The following is a 23,618-nucleotide window of genomic DNA, read 5'->3' on the forward strand; positions in this document are numbered from 1 at the left end:
TTGGGATGTGTAATTAGTTTTGGGAGTGAAAATAGAACTGTGAATTAGACAGCGAAAATATTCTGCCCTGTGGTGAACTGTCAGTCCTGTCTGCGTCAAACCAGCAGGGAACAGCAGGAAAATGATTTTATTTTGAAAATATTTAACCGGATTTTTTTTTATTTTATTTGCGCTAGCTTGACGCCTGTGTTTAGCTTTGAGCAACTTAGCTAGGCTAGCAGGTTTCTAGTTAGACTCCATAATAAGTTTAAAAAACAAGACGAAAGGTGGATTTCAAGATGGAGAACGGAGTTTTAGATAACGAATTAAATTCAAACTAACGTTATATAAATGTGTCAATATTACTGCAATGAGCGACGCCTTTTAAACTGGGCTCATTAGCTAGCTAGCAAGCTAATAAACACAAACACTAGTAAATGTCAAGTTGAGTCAAATGGAAATAACGTCAGAGGAAGAAAATATTCCATCCAACCAAGATCTGCCCGCGGGGTTTACTGGAGGATGTTCGCTACCCGGGAAGCTGACGTCATTCTGTGACAGTTAAATGGTAAAAGTTTGTGTTTTTCATATTGACGTCATCACGGAACCGGCTCATCAGGTCTGAAGTGGATCATGCCGGTGTTCCTCCTGGAGCGGCTGCCGTGGCCCAGCCTGCGGGCCTACACCGCGCTGAGTGCCGCGCTGCTGGCCGGGGCCCTGCTGTCCGCCTGCTGCACGGTCAGCTGGCCCGGCCCGGACCCTCTGACCCGGCCCGGCCCGGACTCTGTGACCCGGCCGGACCCTCTGACCCTGCCGGACCCTCTGACCCGGCCCGGCCCGGACTCTGCTGCAGGAGAAACCCACTTCCACAGCTCCAGGATCGGGGAATACATCAGAGGTGCTGGACAGTTCCTGACTGCAGGAGATGGAGAACTGGCTGCAGGTCTGCTGCTGCACCTGCTGACTGACAGCGCGTGTGTCTGGGTCAGTTTACACTTTACACTCTATACACTGTACAGTTTAAAGCAGTGGTTCTCAACGTGGGGTCCGGGGACCACCAGGGGTCCTTGAGGGAGTTCCAGGGGGTCCCCAGCAAATTGATGAATTGTTAGAAGAAGTTAACACAATTAGAGAATGTAGAAGAATGACTATTTTGATCATAGTTTCACTGTTATCTCTCTACCTACAATACAGATAGTCATGGAATTCTGGACAAAATCATATCTGACAATAAAAATATTCTCAGATTTGGGTCCAAGACAAAATATCTCATCAAATGGGGGTCTGTGGCTCTAATGTGGACTAAATTAGGGTCCTTGATATGAAAAAGGTTGAGAATCACTGGTTTAAAGTATGCAGTTTACAGTCTGCTAACAGTCAGCAGTGGAAAGAGTACTACTAACTTGCTGTTATTTTGCTGATATTTGACTTCAGTAGAAGTCAAAGTTCTGGTGTAAAAATGTCCTTCAGTAAAGTACAAAGTGTGTGATTTAAAATGTCCTCAGAGTAAAAGTTCCTGAGTTCCTCTTTAGAACAGAGAACGTTGTCAGCTGTGATCTTTTCCATGTGATTCTAACAGGAGAGAGGACAGAGTTCACACTAGATTCTTTTCACTGGAAACATTAGAAATGAGAAAATAAAGTGCAGAAACAAAGTAAAGTCAGATTCCTCTTCTCACTGTGAATGGATCCACAGTTTGTCAGTTTATGTTGATCCGGTTTCTGTTGCTGATGGAGAGACACAATCTGTTCTGTGATGGATGGATTTAAAATGGACTGAAGGACTGATGAAGCTGATTTAAAAAAACACGTTATTATGTCTTATTTTTATAACTCTTTATTTGATGTCTTTTATATCTTATTCTTTTTACTATTGTTTTGTTTTCACTCTATTCTTATCCTTTGATTTTGAGCCTTCTTATTTTTACTTGTGTTAACTTATTGTAGGAGTTTGATACTTGATTGTATTTGAATATTAAGGCACTTTGTAAACTGTGATATAAATAAAGTTAATCCCCCCCCCCCCCCCCCCCATAGGTGCTGCTGAACTCGGCCTGCTGCGTCTTGCTGCTGATCGCTAAGCTGATCCAGATCATCGTGTTCGGGCCGCTCCGGGTCAGCGAGGAGCAGGTCTGTGATGTTTGCTATACAATATTGATACTGATAGCAGTATTAATACAATAATAATACATTAATATTGCATTAATATTACATTCAAGCTCAGGATTTCTCCTGATCTGGTCGAGTCCCAGAGAGCGAAGCTGTTTAGTTCTGAGTTTCTCAGTTTATAGACAGAAAGTGTGAAAAAACATTTCAGTAAACTAAAATCAAATAAAAACTGGAGTGTATGAAAAACTGCAGCTAAATTAACACTATAATCACTGTCCCCAAAACTAGGTGGTAAAAAATAAAATTTTTGAGAACTATCTAGAAATGAGTTTTTGTTTTTGTTTTTTTTTAGCCTTTATTTTACCAGGAAGTCCCATTGAGATTCAAAATATCCTTTCCAAGGGGGTTACACAATAAAACATACAAAAACAATACAGAAAAAGAAAAATACTAAAATATGTACAATAAAAAAAGATCAGAAACAGGAGTTATATGAAGGGTGGAAGTAACAAAAATGAAATGATGAATACAGATAAAATAGATAGCATGTGAATTGAAAAATTGAGTGATAAACTGTCAAGTGATTTGATAAATCTAAAGATGCTTTGATTAAAATAAAGGTTATTTGATAAAACAGCATCATCATATATCACCACTGTCTACCAGTCATCATTTACTAAATCTCTGGAGTCTGTGGCTGACTGTGGATCTGCTGTTTCTCCTCCGCAGCACCTGAAGGAAAAGTTCTGGAACTTCGTGTTCTCCAAGCTGGTGTTCGTGCTGGGCGTCCTGAACGTCCAGACGCTGGAGGAGCTGCTGCTGTGGTTCCTCTGGTTCTCCGCTCTGCTCTTCCTGCTCCTGCTGGTCCAGCTCTGCAAGGACCGCTTCGAATACGTACGTTCACACCCCGCCTCCCCCGAGACACACAGAGACGTAGGGCCGGGTGATAATTCAATATTATCGTTTATCGTCTTTCAGTGGAATCATATCGTGATGATATGAAGACATTTTAATATCGTGACACATTTCTGCTGTCTGAACTGATGATGACAAGCAAATTTTACTTAAAAACTCTCATAAAATGAGGTATGGTAGGAATATTGTTTGAATATTTCTGTTTTGAAATACCATTCGGTTCAATGAGATGGACATTAATTTGATTATTTAACGTGATTTTGCATACATGAACCATATCGTGATATATATTGATATCGAGAAAAATCCTTATGATTATCATGATATTGATTTCAACCATATCGCCCAGCTCTACAGAGACGCACAGCGGCGTCACACTGAGGGAAACATGATGAAACATGATGTCAACATGATGTCAACATGATGTCAACATGATGTCAACATGATGAAACATGATGTCAACATGATGTCAACATGATGAAACATGATGTCAACATGATGTCAACATGATGTCAACATGATGAAACATGATGTCAACATGATGTCAACATGATGAAACATGATGTCAACATGATGTCAACATGATGAAACATGATGTCAACATGATGAAACATGATGTCAACATGATGAAACATGATGTCAACATGATGTCAACATGATGTCAACATGATGAAACATGATGTCAACATGATGTCAACATGATGTCAACATGATGAAACATGATGTCAACATGATGTCAACATGATGAAACATGATGTCAACATGATGAAACATGATGTCAACATGATGTCAACATGATGAAACATGATGTCAACATGATGAAACATGATGTCAACATGATGTCAACATGATGAAACATGATGTCAACATGATGAAACATGATGTCAACATGATGAAACATGATGTCAACATGATATCATCATGATGAAACATGATGTCAACATGATGTCAACATGATGAAACATGACGTCAACATGATGAAACATGACGTCATCATGATGAAACATGATGTCAACATGATGAAACATGATGTCAACATGATGTCAACATGATGAAACATGATGTCATCATGATGAAACATGATGTCATCATGATGAAACATAATGTCAACATGATGTCAACATGATGAAACATGATGAAACATGATGTCAACATGATGTCAACATGATGAAACATGATTAAACATGATGTCATCATGATGTCAACATGATGAAACATGATGTCAACATGATGAAACATGATGTCAACATGATATCATGATGAAACATGATGTCATCGTGATGAAACATAATGTCAACATGATGTCAACATGATGAAACATGATGTCAACATGATGAAACATGATGAAACATGATGTCAACATGATGAAACATGATGTCAACATGATGTCAACATGATGAAACATGATGTCAACATGATGAAACATGATGTAAACATGATGTCAACATGATGAAACATGATTAAACATGATGTCAACATGATGAAACATGACGTCAACATGATGTCAACATGATGAAACATGACGTCAACATGATGAAACATGATGTCAACATGATGAAACATGATGTCATCATGATGAAACATGTCAACATGATATCATCATGATGAAACATGATGTCATCATGATGAAACATAATGTCAACATGATGTCAACATGATGAAAGATGATGTCAACATGATGAAAGATGATGAAACATGATGTCAACATGATGTCAACATGATGAAACATGATGTCAACATGATGAAACATGATGAAACATGATGTCAACATGATGTCAACATGATGAAACATGATGTCATCATGATGTCAACATGATGAAACATGATGTCAACATGATGAAACATGATGTCATCATGATGAAACATGATGTCAACATGATATCATCATGATGAAACATGATATCATCATGATGAAACATGATGTCAACATGATGAAACATGATATCATCATGATGAAACATGATATCATCATGATGAAACATGATATCATCATGATGAAACATGATATCATCATGATGAAACATGTCAACATGATGAAACATGTCAACATGATGAAACATGATGTCATCATGATGAAACATGTCAACATGATGTCATCATGATGAAACATGTCAACATGATGAAACATGTCAACATGATGAAACATGATGTCATCATGATGAAACATGATGTCACAGCTCGGGATCCACCGCCGTCGGCCCCTGAAGGCTGAGGCTGACGTCTGTGGACCGAAGCTGCTGACGGACTCACCGGGATGACATCATGTTTCATCATGTTGACATCATCCATCCATCATCCGGTGTTTCCCTCCTCAGCTCCGGTCAGACGGTTAAACCGCCTGTCACCACTAGAGGTCAGAGGTCACTAGAGGGCGTCGGCTCTATCAAAGTCAGAGCCATGAAAACAAAAGTGAGACTTAAAATTCTACAGTTTGCTCCAGACTCGCACGTGTTAGTAAACACTAACACTTTTTAATCTGAGATGTGACCTGCTCCACATGAGAGCAGAGCAGACTGACATGTTGGAAGAAATATAAAGTCAGAAATAATCCTCAGAATCTTCACTGTCTCATCCACAACTTTTTATTCAGCAGCTCAGCTCAAGCTGTTTGACACTGAAGTTTGGATTTTAAAAACAGAGAAAAACGAGGAAATGTTGTGAAAATCTAATTATACTCAGCATGCATTGCAGAATGATTGGGGGAAATATAGTTTAGTTTATTACGTTTATTTGTCAGGGACCATGTGCAAAAGAGAACATTGATCTCAGAAAAGAGAAAAGATGATTTGCACCAGATTATAGCTATTTGCTAATTTCCATCTGCAGTCCCAGGGCAGGTCGACATAAAATACAGCACAAACAATACAATAAATTACAAAGTACATGTGGAAGTACAAAAAAATCACATCTAGTCACATCACCACATTTCATACACACACTGCACAATATGTGAGATCACATTATGATACTTTGAATAATAAATTAGTAGTAGTAAAGTAGTAGACTAATGTAGGCAATATTGGTTATTTACAATCTATTTCTTAGCTTCGTGTGAGAAAGTGTGGAGATCTGTACAGAGTTTCAGTTCAGTGGGAAGTTTGTTCCATTCCTTTATGGCTTTAAATGAAAAAGAGGATTGAATACAGGCAGAGCCTCTTTTGGGAACTCTGCACTCCCCCCTTGAGGTCGACCTCGTAGTCCTGCTGCTGTTCTCGGAGCAGAGGTGGACAAAGATCTACATGGGTGGGGGAGCGGCATGAAAACTAGACATAGACAGAAGTAAATGGAGTGTAACTCTAACTGACACTGGTATGGACTCAGTGTTTATCAGCAGGTTTAACTGCTGCTGAACTGTCTAACAGGAAGCCATGACCGCACTGTCAGTAACGCTGTGTGTGTGTGTGTGTGTGTGTGTGTGTGTGTGTGTGTGTGTGTGTGTGTGTGTGTGTGTGTGTGTGTGTGTGTGTGTGTGTGTGCAGCTGTCCTTCTCTCCAGCCACGCCCCTGTCCAGCCATGCGCGGGTGCTGCTGCTGCTGCTGCAGCTGCTGCTGTGCTGCTGTGGTCTGGCTCTGCTGTGCAGCCGGCCGGGCGCCGAGCCCAGCCGCCACGCCGCCGCCTTCATGGCTGCTGAGGTCACACACACTCCCACTGACACTGACACATAACCACCATAAACATTACAGGCTATCCACAGGAAAAATACATGATACATTTGATTTTCTTTGCTGTATCCTGCAATACAATTTAATTTATTATATAATATAACATAACATAACATAACATAACATCACATCACATCACATCACATCACATCACATCACATCACATCACATCACATCACATCACATCACATCACATCACATCACATAATATAATATAATATATAGGGCTGCAACTAACAATTAATCTGTCAATTATTTTCTCGATTAATCGATTAGTTGTTTGTCTATAAAATGTCAGAAAATGTCTTGTTTTGTCCACAACCCAAAGATATTCAGTTTACTGTCATAGAGGAGGAAAGAAACAGAAAATATTCACATTTAAGAAGCTGGAATCAGAGAATTTTGACTTATTCTTCTTAAAAAATCTTAATTTAATAGTTGACAACTAATCGATTAATCGTTGCAGCTCTAATAATATAAACTGATGCTCCTCTATTTCAGTGTATGCTGGTGACTGTCAGAACCACACATGTCATCTTCCGGTAGGTGGAATATAAACACACACACACACACACACACACACACACACTCCCAGCTGTCAGACCGATGCTCTGGTGTGACTGGGAGCGCTTGTTTCCGCGGCAGGTACTCCCTCCACCTGTGGGACCTGCAGCAGCCGGGCGGCTGGGAGCAGAAAGCCTCCTGCGTCTACTACACCGACCTGCTGATGGAGCTGGTCCTGCTGGGCCTGGACCTGCTGCACCACACACACATGCTGGTCAGTTCACACTAAACTCCCAGGAGAAACCAAACCTGTTCCCAGACGTAAGAACAGATGGATCAGTCTGATCCAGACTGTCAGTGAGCAGCAGGGTCAGGGTCTAACAGGAACCTTCACATCTTCAATCTGTTGATCAAACCTATTGATCAATTTCTGGAAGGAAATTGAGGAAATAGTGAAAAATCACATCATCAGGTCCCAACAGGGATGTCTCCTTATGGCTGCACCATATTGACAAATAATCATATTGCGATTATTTTATATTGCAATTGCGATATAAATTGCAATACAGTATACAGAAACAGATTTTTCAATATTTTTGATTTTTCTCAGTTTTTTATTTAAAAACTGAGAAACTGTGGTTGATTTAACATTTGTTCTGTTTGAATACAAAGAAAGTGTTTTTTTCAGCTTAAAGACCTCCGGCCAGGTGCAGGATTTCCAGCATATTGACGTTTTAGATTCACAAACTATTTTCGACAAAAAAAACCCCAACTCACTCCTCGTGGGTTTTTGTTTTTGATGCGTTTTATCCAATCATATTCAGCGAAGCAAAGCAATATTTTACAATTACCAATGGAATACGAGTTACGTTTTGTTTTACCCGTTGAACAGCGAGCTACTTTCTATCACAATGTAGCACAGACTCCATGGTGTAGCACAGCTGAAATATGGAAAGGAAGTTTCTGAAAGCTGGTGGAGAAACAGTGTCACTGAGACAGGAGGAAAACACAAACAGAGATAGGTATGGATTGAATAAACGGATGGAGACGGGAAACCGTTTGACTCTTGGTGCGACAGATGAAGGGAAGCAGGTGTTTGTTCTGCACTGTGAGCTCAACCAGCAGAGAGAAAGTCTCTTTCCACATGAGGTCAGTCCAGACACAACGCTCTGATATCTGACCACACCTGGAGAGACAGGTCCAGCTGCTGCTCTGAACCTGATCTGTCTTCACTATTTACAATCGTCATTCAGCATCAAAATGTGGCTTGGCTTTGGCTGTTCACTACAGAGCTCCAGGGGTCACCTGGTAAGAAAAAAATAATTGATGTGGAAATCCATACGGGCCGATCGGTAAACCGCGCACGACTCCATGTGCACCGTGCCCTCGAATTAGTAATCAGTGCGCATGGAGTCCTAAACCATGCCTGCGGATTAGTAATCTGTGCACACGGATCTGTAAGAAGTATATTGATAACGTCAAACAGGGAAACCACAGCGGCCCACAGAGTTCCATATAAAATTTAATTAACATGCTTTTTCTACCAGCATGATTTATAGGAGTAAATGGGTTTCATATTGTCACCAAAACACACTTCGGATCATAAATTAGACCTGCTGATGTGATCAATCAATGGTTATGGTTCACATATGGTCTAGGTGCCTAATGGCTATCACAGCTCACTATATGTCTGCCCAGCTGTGTGTATTGGCTCTGGCTCACTGTATATCGGCCCTCTGTGATGTCATCAACGTAGATATTACAAATCTGTGTGCATGGTTTACTGATCTGTGGGCAGGTTTAATTTAGTAAATTGTAAGAAAACCGTGACCACTGATTTCCCATCTTTTGTTTTTGTACCAGGTGACCCCTGGGGGCCTCCACAGTTATTGTTGAATATTCATTCATTCAGCACAGAAACGTGTCAATTGTTTTTGTTGTTCTTGTTATTGGACTAGTTTTATAGAGAAATAGAGAAATAAATGGTGCTCAGAATGTTTTTTTGCTTTAAGCCCAGTGTTTTTTTTACAATGTGCAGATGGCCAGAAGTTCATCAGCAGGACACCATGTTAGGATCCATGTTCAGCTCCAACACTGACAACAATAATTGCAGCTGCATGCAATTTGGAAAGTAGTTCATAATTCTTTCGATTAATTGTGCAGTCCTACTCCTTCTGTTATCTCTCTCTCCTTCTCTCCCTCTGTCTCTCTTTCTCTCTCTGTGTCTCTCTCTTCTCTCTGTCTCCCCCCCCCCCCCCCCCTCTCTCTCTCTCTCTGCCTCTCTCTCTCTCTCCCTCTCAGCTCTTCAGTAATATCTGGTTGTCCATGGCCAGCCTGGTTATTTTCATGCAGCTTCGTTTCCTGGTGCAGGAGGTTCAGAAGAGAATCCGCCGCCACCACAACTACCTCCGAGTCCTGAGCAACATGGAGACCAGGTCAGGGTCAGAGGTCAAATTCATTTAGAAAGGTTTTAACAAACAGGTTTCTCACAACGTGCTTTACAGAGAATAGAGTCCATGAATACAGAACAAGAATAAACAAGAATGACGCAAATTTTAAAGATATAGAACAGCTGTTCTGTACTGGTGTCTGTACTGGTTCTGTGTGGTTTGTCTCCAGGTTTTCTGCAGCTTCTCCAGATGAACTGTCAGCTAATAATGATGACTGTGCGATCTGCTGGGAGGCGATGAGTTCGGCCCGGAAGCTTCCCTGTGGTCACCTGTTCCACAGGTCAGCCTCAACATCTGCTCCAAACATCTGCTCCAAACACCTGCTCCAAACACCTGCTCCAAACACCTGCTCCAAACACCTGCTCCAAACACCTGCTCCAAACACCTGCTCCAAACATCTGCACCAAACACCTGCTCCAAACATCTGCACCAAACACCTGCTCCAAACATCTGCTCCAAACACCTGCTCCAAACATCTGCTCCAAACACCTGCTCCAAACACCTGCTCCAAACATCTGCTCCAAACACCTGCACCAAACATCTGCACCAAACACCTGCACCAAACATCTGCACCAAACACCTGCACCAAACATCTGCACCAAACATCTGCTCCAAACACCTGCTCCAAACATCTGCTCCAAACACCTGCTCCAAACACCTGCTCCAAACATCTGCACCAAACACCTGCACCAAACATCTGCACCAAACACCTGCACCAAACATCTGCACCAAACATCTGCTCCAAACACCTGCTCCAAACATCTGCTCCAAACACCTGCTCCAAACACCTGCTCCAAACATCTGCTCCAAACACCTGCTCCAAACATCTGCTCCAAACATCTGCACCAAACACCTGCTCCAAACATCTGCACCAAACACCTGCACCAAACATCTGCACCAAACACCTGCACCAAACATCTGCTCCAAACACCTGCTCCAAACACCTGCTCCAAACATCTGCTCCAAACACCTGCTCCAAACACCTGCACCAAACATCTGCACCAAACACCTGCTCCAAACATCTGCACCAAACACCTGCACCAAACACCTGCACCAAACACCTGCTCCAAACACCTGCACCAAACATCTGCACCAAACATCTGCACCAAACACCTGCTCCAAACATCTGCTCCAAACACCTGCACCAAACATCTGCACCAAACACCTGCTCCAAACATCTGCTCCAAACACCTGCACCAAACACCTGCACCAAACATCTGCTCCAAACACCTGCACCAAACATCTGTTCAGCAGCCAACTTGGAAGTCTCAGATGTCCTGCTGGCTTCACTTTCACCTTTAATTTCACGTGTGAATTTGCTCTTATATTTCTTACTGTCCCCCACCAAAGGGGGGACTATGGATCGGTCTCCGTCCGTTAGTTAGTTAGTTAGTTAGTTAGTTAGTTAGTTAGTTAGTTAGTTAGTTAGTTCATTTGTTAGTCACACTGTAACGTTGACTTTGTGCCGCTAGGGGGCGGCATTGACAGGGACTGACCCAAGGGTGGAACTACATCACGGGTGGGGGACAACATGTTTACTATTTACTTGTATTCTAACTGGTATTAAATCATCTTAAAAAGTCTTGAGCTGAACCTGCTGAGACGAGCAGACAGCCTGCTGCTGACGCCCTGCAGCTGGCAGATGCTGCCTTCAGGTGCTCTGGGAAATGTGGTAATTATGGGTGGAACGCACATTAACAAGCCAACAAAGTGGAAAATACTACTGGGAAAAATTATAATGGTGGGATAGAATAATGAATAAATAAATGTGGATGGGAAACATAATGATGGGATACAATATTGGCTAAATAAACATGACTGGGGGAAACATTATGATAATAGAATACAATCATGACAAAGTAAATATGACTGGGAAACATAATGAGATGAACACCACCTGTCAAAAGTTTGGGGACACCTCCGCTTTTCAAAATTTTCAAAGTACTGAAGATTTTCTGTTATTTTTCAATGAAGACGTAAGGAAAAAAATGCCTGTAATGCTTCTGTTAACATAAAATATCTATTTCCTGATACTTTGGATCCATTTCTTCAACACTCAGCTTCATGTTCCTCGGAGTGTTTTCTTCTTCTTTGGTGTGAAGAAGGTTTTTCATGGCAGAGCGTCTCTGACTGTCGGCATGAAGGAAGTCTGAGCAGCAGTTCAGCTGCTGAGGAGGTTTTTCTGATGAACGTTTCATTGTTTTAGTGTTATCACAAATATTTACATGTATGATTTTTTTTTTCTCAAACTAACCCTAGTTGGTCTTTAATGGGGTTAGGCTATTGCAAACCAACAGAGAAAACATGCTGATTTATTAAGTATTTTCAAAAGCCAGGTGTCCCAGACTGTGTAATAGAGGGATTTTGTGATTCCTGAGTTGCTGAGATGTGATGTTCAGTGCATGGAAGCCACGACAAGATGATAAAAGTGATGTATTTTATCATTTGTTAGTTTTCTATTTGTGCCAGGTCATTTTTTTTAGTTAACCAGCTGAAATTGTGAATTTGGGACTGTGGTTGTCCAGTCTGTATTCACTGCATGCTGCTGCCTCCTCAGCTCCTGTCTGCGCTCCTGGCTGGAGCAGGACACGTCCTGTCCCACCTGCCGCATGTCGCTGAACATCGGAGAGGGAGGTGGAGGTGGAGGAGGTGTGGAGAGGGAGGCGGGGGAGGCAGGGGCTGACAACACGGCTGCCGGGGCCGGAGCTGGGGCCGAAACCGGGGCCGGGGCCGGAGCCGGAGCCGGAGCCGGAGCCGGAGCCGGAGCCGGGGCCGGGGCCGGGGCCGGAGCCGGGGCCGGGGCCGGGGCCGGAGCCGGGGCCGGGGCCGGGGCCGGGGCCGGGGCCGGAGCCGGAGCCGGGGCCGGGGCCGGAGCCGGGGCCGGGGCCGGGGCCGGGGCCGGAGCCGGGGCCGGAGCCGGGGCCGGAGCCGGAGCCGGAGCCGGAGCCGGGGCGCTTCTTAACCAGCACAACCACTTCTTCCACTTTGATGGTGAGACGCCAAAGCCCTCGTCCCTCAGCAGGACAGCAGACACTTTCACTGTTTTACCAGCCGACTAGATGTTAAGAACAGAATAAGACACCAAATGGTGGTAGGTTACCTGCAGAGCAGACTAACGTACCAGACACACACACACACACACACACACACACACACACACACACACACACACACACACACACACACACACACACACACACACACACACACACACACACACACACACACACACACACACACACACACACACACACACACACACAAACGTACCAGTATTCTGCTGGTGCTAATTAAAGCCTGTGTGTAGAATATTTGGACTGAAAGACTTTTTGCATGGGGTTACAGGTAGTTCCCTCCAGGGATCAATAAAGTATCTCTCTATTTAATTATACTCTCAACATTTCTATTTTTAGATTGCCATGATGTAGTTGTTGTTGCCTCAGTCTTTCCTCCTGTAGTGTGTTCTGACCCTTGACCCTTGACCCCTTGACCCTTGTGTTGCAGGCTCTCGTTTCGCCAGCTGGCTGCCCAGTTTCTCAGTGGAAGTTATGGCCACAACCGGCATCCTGGGCCTCGCACCGACCGGCCGCTCCCAGCTCAACACCATGGTCAGTGTTACCAGACAGTTTAAACTTGAACTAACCATCACTGTCTTGTTAACACATCTGATTAGCACACTAGCTAACGTATCTAGTAGCAGCTAGCGTTAGCATGTTGACATTAACATCAGTGTGTTTGCCGGCTAGTTAGCTAGCTAACAGTTTGTTCAGGTTAACTGAGCTGACTCTTCTCAAGCTCCAACTCTTCATGTTTTGGAGTAGAGACTAGGGCTAAAGACAAGACAGTTTACTGTGTCACAGTAACCTACATTTGGAAACAAATCCACCTTATCACACTATTCACTTTTACTGAGAATGTTACTGAATGGATCTACAGCCACACCACAACAAGCTGACTCAGCTGCTCTCTGCTGACAGCTGCTGGGTAGATTTACACTTAATTAACTAACAGACATGATGCAGCCTCACCTGGATGGTAGATGTGTGCTGTACCTGTGAAGTCTCTGTGACCAGCTGTGTGTCAGTGTGACAGGTTCCTCTCTGTGTTCTCAGGCCCAGCAGATCCAGCAGATGTTCCCTCAGGTTCCCCTCCAGCTGGTTCTGCAGGACCTGGAGATGACTCGCTCCCTGGAGCTCACCACCGACAACATCCTGGAGGGACGCGTCCAGGCCCCGCCCCCAACGCCACCACAGGTCAGTCCACAGGTCAGTCCGCAGGTTAGTCAGCAGGTCAGTCCGCAGGTTAGTCCGCAGGTTAGTCCACAGGTCAGTCCGCAGGTCAGTCCACTGATTCTAATGAGACATTTTGATCAGATTAAACACAAATATGAATGAATACCTTGCTATTAGTATTACTCGTCAATGGAGAGTTTTAGTGTTTTATGGTCTGAATGTTTTAAAGGCTTTTCCACTCTGACAAGAATACATCTCCTCCTTCAGGCCGTGGAGCGCCCAGCCATACAGGTGACTCCTCCCCCTGGGGAGGGGGGCGGGGCCAGCGGGGAGGAGGAGGAGACTGTGGAGGAGGAGGAAGTTGAAGAGGAAGTGGAGAAGTTGGTGAAGGAGGAGAAGGTGGTGGAGGAGGAGGAGGAGGAGGTGGAAAATTTAGTGGAGGAGGTGGTGGAGAAGGTGGTGGAGAAAGAGGTGAAGGAGAAGGTGGAGAAGGTGGTGGAGGAGGAGGTGGAGAAGTTGGAAGAGGACGTAGAGGTGGTGTCTGGTTGGTTCTCCACGTCAGCAGAGGAGCGACAGAAGCTGCTGCTGCAGAGGAAGGAGGAGCTGCTGCAGAGAGCGCGCAGGTACTGCAGACTGGAATACAGGGTAGTGTTCAGTATAGAGGAGTGATGTAGTTTGATAGTGTTCAGTATAGAGGAGTGATGTAGTTTGACAGTGTTCAGTATGGAGGAGAGATGTAGTTTGATAGTGTTCAGTATAGAGTGATGTAGTTTGATAGTGTTCAGTATAGAGTGATGTAGTTTGACAGTGTTCAGTATAGAGGAGAGATGTAGTTTGATAGTGTTCAGTATAGAGTGATGTAGTTTGAGTGTTCAGTATAGAGTGATGTAGTTTGATAGTGTTCAGTATAGAGTGATGTAGTTTGATAGTGTTCAGTATAGAGGGAAGATGTAGTTTGATAGTGTTCAGTATACAGTGATGTGGTGTGATAGTCTTCAGTATAGAGGGAAGATGTAGTTTGATAGTGTTCAGTATAGAGGAGAGATGTAGTTTGATAGTGTTCAGTATAGAGTGATGTAGTTTGATAGTGTTTAGTATAGAGGAGCGATGTAGTTTGATAGTGTTCAGTATATAGGAGTGATGTAGTTTGATAGTGTTCAGTATAGAGGAGAGATGTAGTTTGATAGTGTTCAGTATAGTGATGTAGTTTGATAGTGTTCAGTATAGATGAGTGATGTAGTTTGATAGTGTTCAGTATAGAGTGATGTAGTTTGATAGTGTTCAGTATAGAGGACTGATGTAGTTTGATAGTGTTCAGTATAGAGTGATGTAGTTTGATAGTGTTCAGTATAGAGGAGTTATGTAGTGTGATAGTGTTCAGTATAGAGTGATGTAGTTTGATAGTGTTCAGTATAGAGGAGTTATGTAGTTTGATAGTGTTCAGTATAGAGGAGTTATGTAGTTTGATAGTGTTCAGTATAGAGGAGTTATGTAGTTTGATAGTGTTCAGTATAGAGGAGTGATGTAGTGTGATAGTGTTCAGTATAGAGTGATGTAGTTTGATAGTGTTCAGTATAGTGTAGTGTGATAGTGTTCAGTATAGTGATGTAGTTTGATAGTGTTCAGTATAGAGGAGTGATGTAGTTTGATAGTGTTCAGTATAGAGGCGTGATGTAGTTTGATAGTGTTCAGTATAGAGGAGTGATGTAGTTTGGTAGTGTTCAGTATAGAGGAGTTATGTAGTGTGATAGTGTTCAGTATAGAGTGCTGTAGTGTGATAGTGTTCAGTATAGAGTGATGTAGTGTGATAGTGTTCAGTATAGAGGAGTTATGTAGTGTGATAGTGTTCAGTATAGAGGAGTTATGTAGTGTGATAGTGTTCAGTATAGAGTGATGTAGTGTGATAGTGTTCAGTATAGAGTGATGTAGTGTGATAGTGTTCAGTATAGAGGAGTGATGTACTACGAAGCAGGATTTGGGGTTAGCGAGGTAACTTCAGGTTTAACCCTGCAGGTTTTCAGTCTCACAAAGGTGGTTCACTTCTTACCGGGGCAGATCACCATGGTAACTGATGCTGCACGGCTAAACTGCTCCGGAGCAGGTTAGGTTCAGGGTATCGGATCAAAACGTATGAAAGGCCTTCTGACCAATCAGCTCTCTGGAAACAGGGAGTCACCATTCCTACTGGATCCCGATATGGACAAATATACAAATGGAAATCACAATAAAAAACGGAAAGCTGTTTGGCTATTTTTGAATGAACAGACAGGAAGAAGTGACGTGTTTACAGACCAGTAGAATCACGTTGTTTTCCATGATAACTTATTCAGAGATATAGCAGGTAGGCTACTTAACTGACCATATTATTAATGGAAGTTACTGTTGCATATATTAATTGCGCTGACTTTATTTAATTGGGTTCCCGACAGTGTTTGGTTCAATGTAGATTTCATATTCCATTACCGCAGCCCCGAGAACATGAGGCCGACTTTATGAATAGAAAATCTTTTTACAGCCTCAGTGTGCCACAAACTATTTTATCAATGAAAAATATTCCTTCTGTCTCCTGATGACAGACAGCTCCTCCAGTCATCCTCTCTAGCCTTGGAAGCAGAAACAACTTTTACTTTTCGCGGTTATGTTTTGTAATGCTGACAGTTATTCATTATAAGAATTTGTTCTTCTTGAGAGAAGAACCCAATGTTAGTTGCTATCCATTTCTTTCTGATTGAAAATGTCAGCAGGAAATATTAGGGCTTATATCATCCTATAATTAGGTCTATTCTCTATGGCTTTTATTGTTTGATTAGCCTATTTTATTATTTTCGCCTATTTTTAGACTATTATTTTATAGTTTTGTGCTTATAGGCCTATTCTCTGTCCTTTTCCTGCTGAATCATATTACTTTTGCTGTGCAACAATCTAATTTCCCCACGGGGATCAATAGTTTCATCTTATCTGAATCGTCTGATCTGGATCTGTCCATGTTGCATGTGATTGGCTATTTGTTACAAACCCCGCCTCTTTCATGTGAACATGCTCACAGCTGATAGGTCAATCCTGGGTTGACAGAGCCAGTTGAGAACCAGCTACGTGAGACCGGTGATCTGGATCGTCAATGTTTGGTTTAGTGAAGCCGACTAAGGCAAAGATAGTTTGTTGAACTTGCTTCGTGAGACGGACCTCTGGGCCTGGACTACGAAGCAAGTTCAACACAGTCAGGGCATCTTTGAGTTAGCCGGCTTCATTAAACCAAACATTGACGATCCAGATCACCGGTCTCACGTAGCTGGTTCTCAACTGGCTCTGTCAACCCAGGATTGACCTATCAGCTGTGAGCGCGTTCACATGAAAGAGGCGGGGTTTGTAACAAATAGCCAATCACATGCAACATGGACAGATCCAGATCAGACGATTCGGATAAGATGAAACTATTGATCCCTGTGGGGAAATTAGATTGTTGCACAGCAAAAGTAATATGATTCAGTGGGGAAAAGGACATAGAATATAAGCGCAAAACTATAAAAATAAGTAATAGCCTAAAAATAGGCAAAAATAATAAAATAGGCTAATCAAACAATAAGAGCCATAGACAATAGACATAATTATAGGATGATATAAGCCCTAATATTTCCTGCTGACATTTTCAACACACGGGTATCTGAAAGAAATGGATAGCTACTAAGCTGCTAGAGAGGATGACTGGAGGAGCTGTCTGTCATCAGGACACAGAGGGAATATTTTTCATTGATAAAATAGTTTGTGGCACACTGAGGCTGTAAAAAGATTTTCTGTTCATAAAGTCGGCCTCATGTTCTCGGGGCTGCGGTGATGGAATATGAAATAGCCGACATTGAACCAAACACTGTCGGGAACCCAATTAAATAAAGTCAGCGCAATTAATATATGCAACAGTAACTTTGATCCATTAATAATATGGTCAGTGAAGTAGCCTACCTGCTATATCTCCAATATAATAAGTTATCATGGAAAACAACGTGATTCTACTGGTCTGTAAACACGTCACTTCTTCCTGTCTGTTCATTCAAAAATAGCCAAACAGTTTTCCATTTTTTATTGTGATTTCCATTTGTATATTTGTCCATATCGGGATCCAGTAGGAATGGTGACTCCCTGTTTCCAGAGAGCTGATTGGTCAGAAGGCCTTTCATACATTTTGATCCGATACCCTGAACTGAAACTGCTCCGGAGCAGGTTAGCTGTTCAGCATCAGTTACCATGGTGATCTGCCCCGGTAAGAAGTGAACCACCTTCATGAGACCAAGAAGCCAGAGTTAAACCCAAAGTTAGCTGCTAACACACTAATCTCTCTTTGTGAGACCGGCCTCTGTTCAGTCTGTGTCTCGTTAGCAGCTAATGATCAGCTGCTGCAGAAGTGTTTTAACTCTGAGCTGCTCTCTCTCTCTGTCTCTCTCTCTCTCTCTCTCTCTGTCTCTCTCTCTGTCTCTCTCTCTGTCTCTCTGTCACTCTCTCTCTCTGTCTCTCTCTCTCTCTCTCTGTCTCTCTCTCTCTCTCTCTCTGTCTCTCTCTCTCTCTCTCTCTGTCTCTCTCTCTCTGTCTCTCTCTCTGTCTCTCTGTCACTCTCTCTCTCTGTCTCTCTCTCTCTCTTTCTCTCTCTCTGTCTCTCTCTCTCTGTCTCTCTCTCTCTGTCTCTCTCTCTCTCTCTCTCTCTCAGGAGCTTTCTGACCCGGAGCAGCACCGACGCCGCAGGCCCCGCCTCCTCGGACGGCGAAGCCCTGACCTCCGACCCCGGGACCCGGAGACGACGGACGCTAGCGGCGGCCGCGGAACGACGGCTACGGAGACGGTCTGACTCCGCCCACTGAGGACGGACGGGGAGAGCTGACCCCGGATCTGCCGCGTTCTCGTACCGCACGCATAATGTTCCCATAATGCCCTGCAGGTCTGAGTTTGACAGACGGTGAAAACCAAAAGTGAAAGCGGTCAGATGTTTCCATAGTAACCAGTTGAATATGAGTGAAGCGTCTGAACTGGGTCATGTGACTGTGAGTTCACTCAGGTTCTTCTGTGACGTTTACACGCACTGATCCAAAACCAGGTTCAGAACTGAACTCTGCATGTAAACAGACATCTTCAGCCTCAAATAATTTACCCAGAAGGCTGCTGGTGTCCCGCGGTCAGAATGAGTCAGAGGCTTTTCCACTCTGACAGGAGAATACTGGGAATTTTGGGGCAAGAAAATAATGAAATTTAAAGAGATTGAATATCAGCACAAAATATCAGATATTGCCGTTCAGTCCAAACTCATGTTGGTCGATCCTTACTGTTAAACTGCACATGTGAAACTGAACAGAGGAAAATGTGCTTGAGGTCCAGCTGCCAGGAGTCAGGTGACGCTGCAGACAGAGCTGAGCGGTGAACAGGTGTCAGGCAGCTGGGTGAGGTGTGAGGTGTGAGGTGTGAGGTGTGATGGTTTGGATCAGCATCCGGCTCACAGCCAGAGACCAGAGACCAGAGGCTGAGTCTGAGTTTGACTTGTTAGTTTGTGTTGAAATGATTTGACCCTGCAGCAGAGGCTCCTGTGTGTCAGCTGCAGGGCTGTGAGCGCCACCTGCTGTTCATCCTGAGCAGACAGACTGATACTCTGATCAATTCTATACAACAAGAGTGATGACATCATCAGAAGACAGATTTTAAAGGCATATTTTTAATTGGATAACTTGAAAATACTCTGAGTTACTTTTAATAAAGACTAACTCAGTAAAGTAACTGGTTACAGTGTAGGGCAAGTCACAAAGTAACTGGCTAGTTTCAAAAGTAACTTTCCCAACACTGGCAGCTCAATACTGAGACTTCAAACACAATCAGGCAAAAAACTGTTTCTGCCTCAAAGGAGAAATCTGCCTGAATCGTCCAGACAGAACGGACCCAAACAGCAGTCGCTGTTTTTAAAGTATTATTAATATTTTAGAGTGAACTTTTCCTCTAATCCCCACTCATCATGCAGTATTCAGATCCATGTAGCAGGTTGATCTGCAGGTTGGACAGCAATAATTAAAATTATATTTTATGCTTTAATTGTTAATGTGTGATTTTAAAGACCAGATTAGCAGGACGATCAGGTTCCTACAGCAGCTGAACTGTTATTTAAATATTAAATGAAACGAGTTAAAATGACGACAAGACACAAAAGGTTTGGAACAGGATGGAATTTGCCTCCGTTTGGTTGTTTTGTTTCTGATTTTGCTCTGAGAAAGCTTTATTTAAAATGTTTTATTATAATGTTCTGGTTTTGTTTACTTGTTGGGAGTCCAGACCGGCTCATCAGGACTGCAACTGGTCCTGGATCAGACGGTCTGGGCTGAGCTGAAGTGAATTCTTGCTCCTGGATGTTTTTCTGGCACCTTAAAGACTTTCTGCTGTTTGATGATAGTCTCCATCTTCTGGACTCTGGACTGTCTGCAGATTGTAGAAATACAACATGAATTAAATTATTGGAGTCCATTTTGTACATAGAGGACAAAGAATTGTGATTTTGTAAATGAACTGTCAGGCTGTCATACAGTTTAATAATTAAAAGCTTGTAATAAATTCATGTTCATAGAAGTTTTTTTTAACCCGTCTCTGTTTTCTGTCTGGATTTCAAAGTTTTATCTGCTTCCAGTGGTGCTGGTGGGAGAAAGAGCTGTGCAATCCAAAAGATGTCATTTAGACCAGTGATTCTCAACCTTTCTCATACAAAGGACCCCTAATCTAGTCCACATTAGGGCCACGGACCCCCATCTGATGAGATTTTGTCTCTCGGACCCAAATCTGAGAATATTTTTATTGTCAGATATGATTTTGTCCAGAACTCCATGACTATTCTCATTGTAGGTAGAGAGATAACAGAGAAACTATGATCAAAACAGTCTTTTCTTCTACATTCTCTAATTGTGTTCACTTCTTGTAAATTAAATACAGCTGAAAGTTAACAATTCATCAAGTTGCTGGGGACCCCCTGGAACCCCCTGAAGGACCCCTGGTGGTCCCCGGACCCCACGTTGAGAACCACTGATTTAGAGAATTATATTCAACTTCACTTACAACAGACGTGTGGAGACAGATGAACCTGGCAGAGAGCAGAGGAAACACTCTGGAAGTAAAGCTGCAAAAATGGATGTGGTGTCTTTTGTTATTGTTACTAATCTGATTTTTGAAAATCTGCTTTTAAAAACTAATTTCTGGTGAGTTTAGCAGTGACTGAACAAACCCTTTAACACTGTAAACCTGTGATGTCAGTTCAGTCTGTCGGCCAGCAGGTGGCAGTCACACCCCGCTGCTGCCTGGTGACAGAAACACTCAGCATGTAGAGAGAAATCTATATTTCTCCAAATTCTCCAAATTTTTAGATATTGAAAACAAGGGTAACTTTTGCAATGATGAACCAGAATCCTTAACGTGTTTATTTTACCATTGTATACATTCAATTACTTTTTGGACTCGAATAGAAGATTACATATTGTGTAAAACTAATCATAATATTAAAATTGAGTGTAAAAATGTCATTACACATTTTGAACAGGATAAATATAACATTGAATTCATTGTAAACTTATTGGTTGTATATGGTAAATTTCACATCCATAAAAAGTTACCTCCAGTTTCACTAGATTTTATGTGAATTTAATGAATATATTAAGACTCTATAACTTATAAACACTAAAAAAAGTAATAAAACTGTCAAACTTATTCTTAAAGAAGAATAACATTTTTTTTAATCATAATTTTATATTAATGAAGTTTATTTATCCCAAATCTGTTTGTTTTTTTGTGGGTAAATAATAATAATTATTTGTTTATTTAAATTCATATTCTTGTTTCTTTGTATGCTGAGCACGTCTGCACTGTTTGTATATTTGAATGTTTTTTTCAATAAAGATTGAAAAAAAAACCCAAAAAAACATTCAACATGTAGAGAGAAGCGTCTGTCAGACACCCAGAGGCTTCAGATTACAATCACTACAGGCAACTCACTATTATAATTTATAATCACTATTATTCATTATAGATGCTTCAGAGGAAATGTTGATGTTGGAGTCTGTCTGGCTGTCAGCAGAACTAAGAAAACAGTGAATGAAGCTTCAGGTTCTGTGTGTCCCTGGAGTGAAAGATTAATATTCAGGCTGATACATTTTTTAAGGATAATATACAATTATTACAACAAAACTGAACCGTATATAATATCCTATTTGCAAGGTTGGAAGTAACTAATCCCATTTACTCCTGTTACTGTAACTGAGGAGCTGCTACTTGTACTTTTTGAAGTATTTTTTAAAGTCAGTCATGTGACTTTCCCTTCAGTCCATCTCTCCTGCAGTTTTGTCCTTCAGTCCATTTTAAATCCATCCATCACAGAACAGATTGTGTGTCTCTCCATCAGCAACAGAAACCGGATCAACGTAAACTGACAAACTGTGGATCCATTCACAGTGAGAAGAGGAATCTGACTTTACTTTGTTTCTGCACTTTATTTTCTCATTTCTAATGTTTCCAGTGAAAAGAATCTAGTGTGAACTCTGTCCTCTCTCCTTTTAGAATCACATGGAAAAGATCACAGCTGACAACGTTCTCTGTTCTAAAGAGGAACTCAGGAACTTTTACTCTGAGGACATTTTAAATCACACACTTTGTACTTTACTGAAGGACATTTTTACACCAGAACTTTGACTTCTACTGAAGTCAAATATCAGTAAAGTAACAGAACTTCTACTGGAGCAGGACATTCTGGTTCCACCTCTGAATATAGGAATATTAAAGAAATAGGGTGAATACTGGTCAAACTGGACAATTAAGCGTCATCATTTTTATCTGTACATGTATATACTTCCATTACTAAAAATCAACACTGAGCTCATCATAAGCAAGTATGAGATTAAAAAAAAATATATAGGTTCTGTGGCTATGACATCACTTCCGGGGGCGTGGCACAACATATTCAACAACCTTGCAGTGAACCGCGATGGTAACATGACATAACTAACGTTCTGAGGTGAATAATGTTAAGGTTATAAAAATAAAAAAAACTGATGGATAGTTTGTATTTGTTATATATTTTGTTATGGGATGTAATGGTGAATCAGAATTTTAAAAAATCATGTTCATATTAATCTTTTTTTTTTTTTAAATGCGATTTTGACACTCAAGTCATTCTAATGGGGGAATTGAGTTCCCTTTGTGTCCCTCATAAATTTAGCTAGCTAGCTAGATATTTCAACAAAGATTTACTTAAACTGCTTATATTGAGCTAGCTTGCAATGCTAATGCTAATCGTGATGCTAATTGCTAGCTAGCTAGTTAGCATTAAAAAAATCAAAATAAAAAAGATAGTTAGCATAATTAATTTGCCAACTTCAGATTGACAGACTAATAGTAATGATGATAATAATATCATAATCATGTATTTCAGAATCCAATGGCAGAAAAGAGAAGGACAGGGAGCAAGGAGATAGGAAAGGAAAGAAGAATAGGCCGGGGCAGAAGCCGGGGCAAAACTTTAGCCAATGGAGTGAGGACAGGATGAAGGGTGATAATGGAGTGCAGGGAGCAGGTGGAGGCAGGGCAGCATGTTCACACCTGTGTGGACGTCCAAAAAGCCTCGTCCAGCGGAGGGTCAGGAATCACGTCCAAGGCTTCAGACCGGTCCTGCCTGCAGACAGCAGGTCCTCTGAGCAGGGACTGACCCCACAGCAACTGACAAATGGTTCCAACAGAATCAAGATCTTCTTACTGAGCTGGGAATCAAGG

General features: G+C 42.1%; 1 protein-coding gene across 1 annotated transcript; it reads left to right on the plus strand.

Annotated features, from left to right (window-relative positions):
- The first annotated feature begins 224 nt into the window (after positions 1-224).
- On the plus strand, positions 225-20,493 carry LOC139657184 (E3 ubiquitin-protein ligase AMFR-like). The gene is made up of 16 exons (XM_071534944.1): positions 225-715; positions 794-963; positions 2,016-2,108; positions 2,817-2,981; positions 6,482-6,634; positions 7,166-7,206; positions 7,310-7,442; positions 9,470-9,603; positions 9,788-9,898; positions 12,176-12,306; positions 12,568-12,609; positions 13,123-13,226; positions 13,731-13,871; positions 14,127-14,195; positions 14,343-14,473; positions 18,547-20,493. Exons 1-16 carry the CDS (start codon positions 613-615, stop codon positions 18,695-18,697), a joined length of 1,872 nt encoding a protein of 623 aa, XP_071391045.1. The 5' UTR covers positions 225-612; the 3' UTR covers positions 18,698-20,493.
- Positions 20,494-23,618: the final 3,125 nt, after the last annotated feature.

The sequence above is a fragment of the Centroberyx affinis genome, unplaced genomic scaffold (assembly GCF_046629955.1).
Source record: "Centroberyx affinis isolate AG114_WGS23_722 - 3 ecotype Tasmania unplaced genomic scaffold, CSIRO-AGI_Caff_v1 ptg002636l_1, whole genome shotgun sequence".
Lineage (NCBI taxonomy): Eukaryota > Metazoa > Chordata > Actinopteri > Beryciformes > Berycidae > Centroberyx > Centroberyx affinis.

What these genes read in the sequence shown, in the direction of transcription:
- LOC139657184 (XM_071534944.1), top strand. Translation starts at nt 613, where the DNA reads ATGCCGGTGTTCCTCCTGGAGCGGCTGCCGTGGCCCAGCCTGCGGGCC. An exon ending in CTGACAGCGCGTGTGTCTGG is followed by an intron (nt 964 to 2,015) that starts GTCAGTTTACAC and finishes CCCCCCCCATAG; the next exon opens with GTGCTGCTGAACTCGGCCTG. An exon ending in GGAGGCAGGGGCTGACAACA is followed by an intron (nt 12,307 to 12,567) that starts CGGCTGCCGGGG and finishes GAGCCGGAGCCG; the next exon opens with GGGCGCTTCTTAACCAGCAC.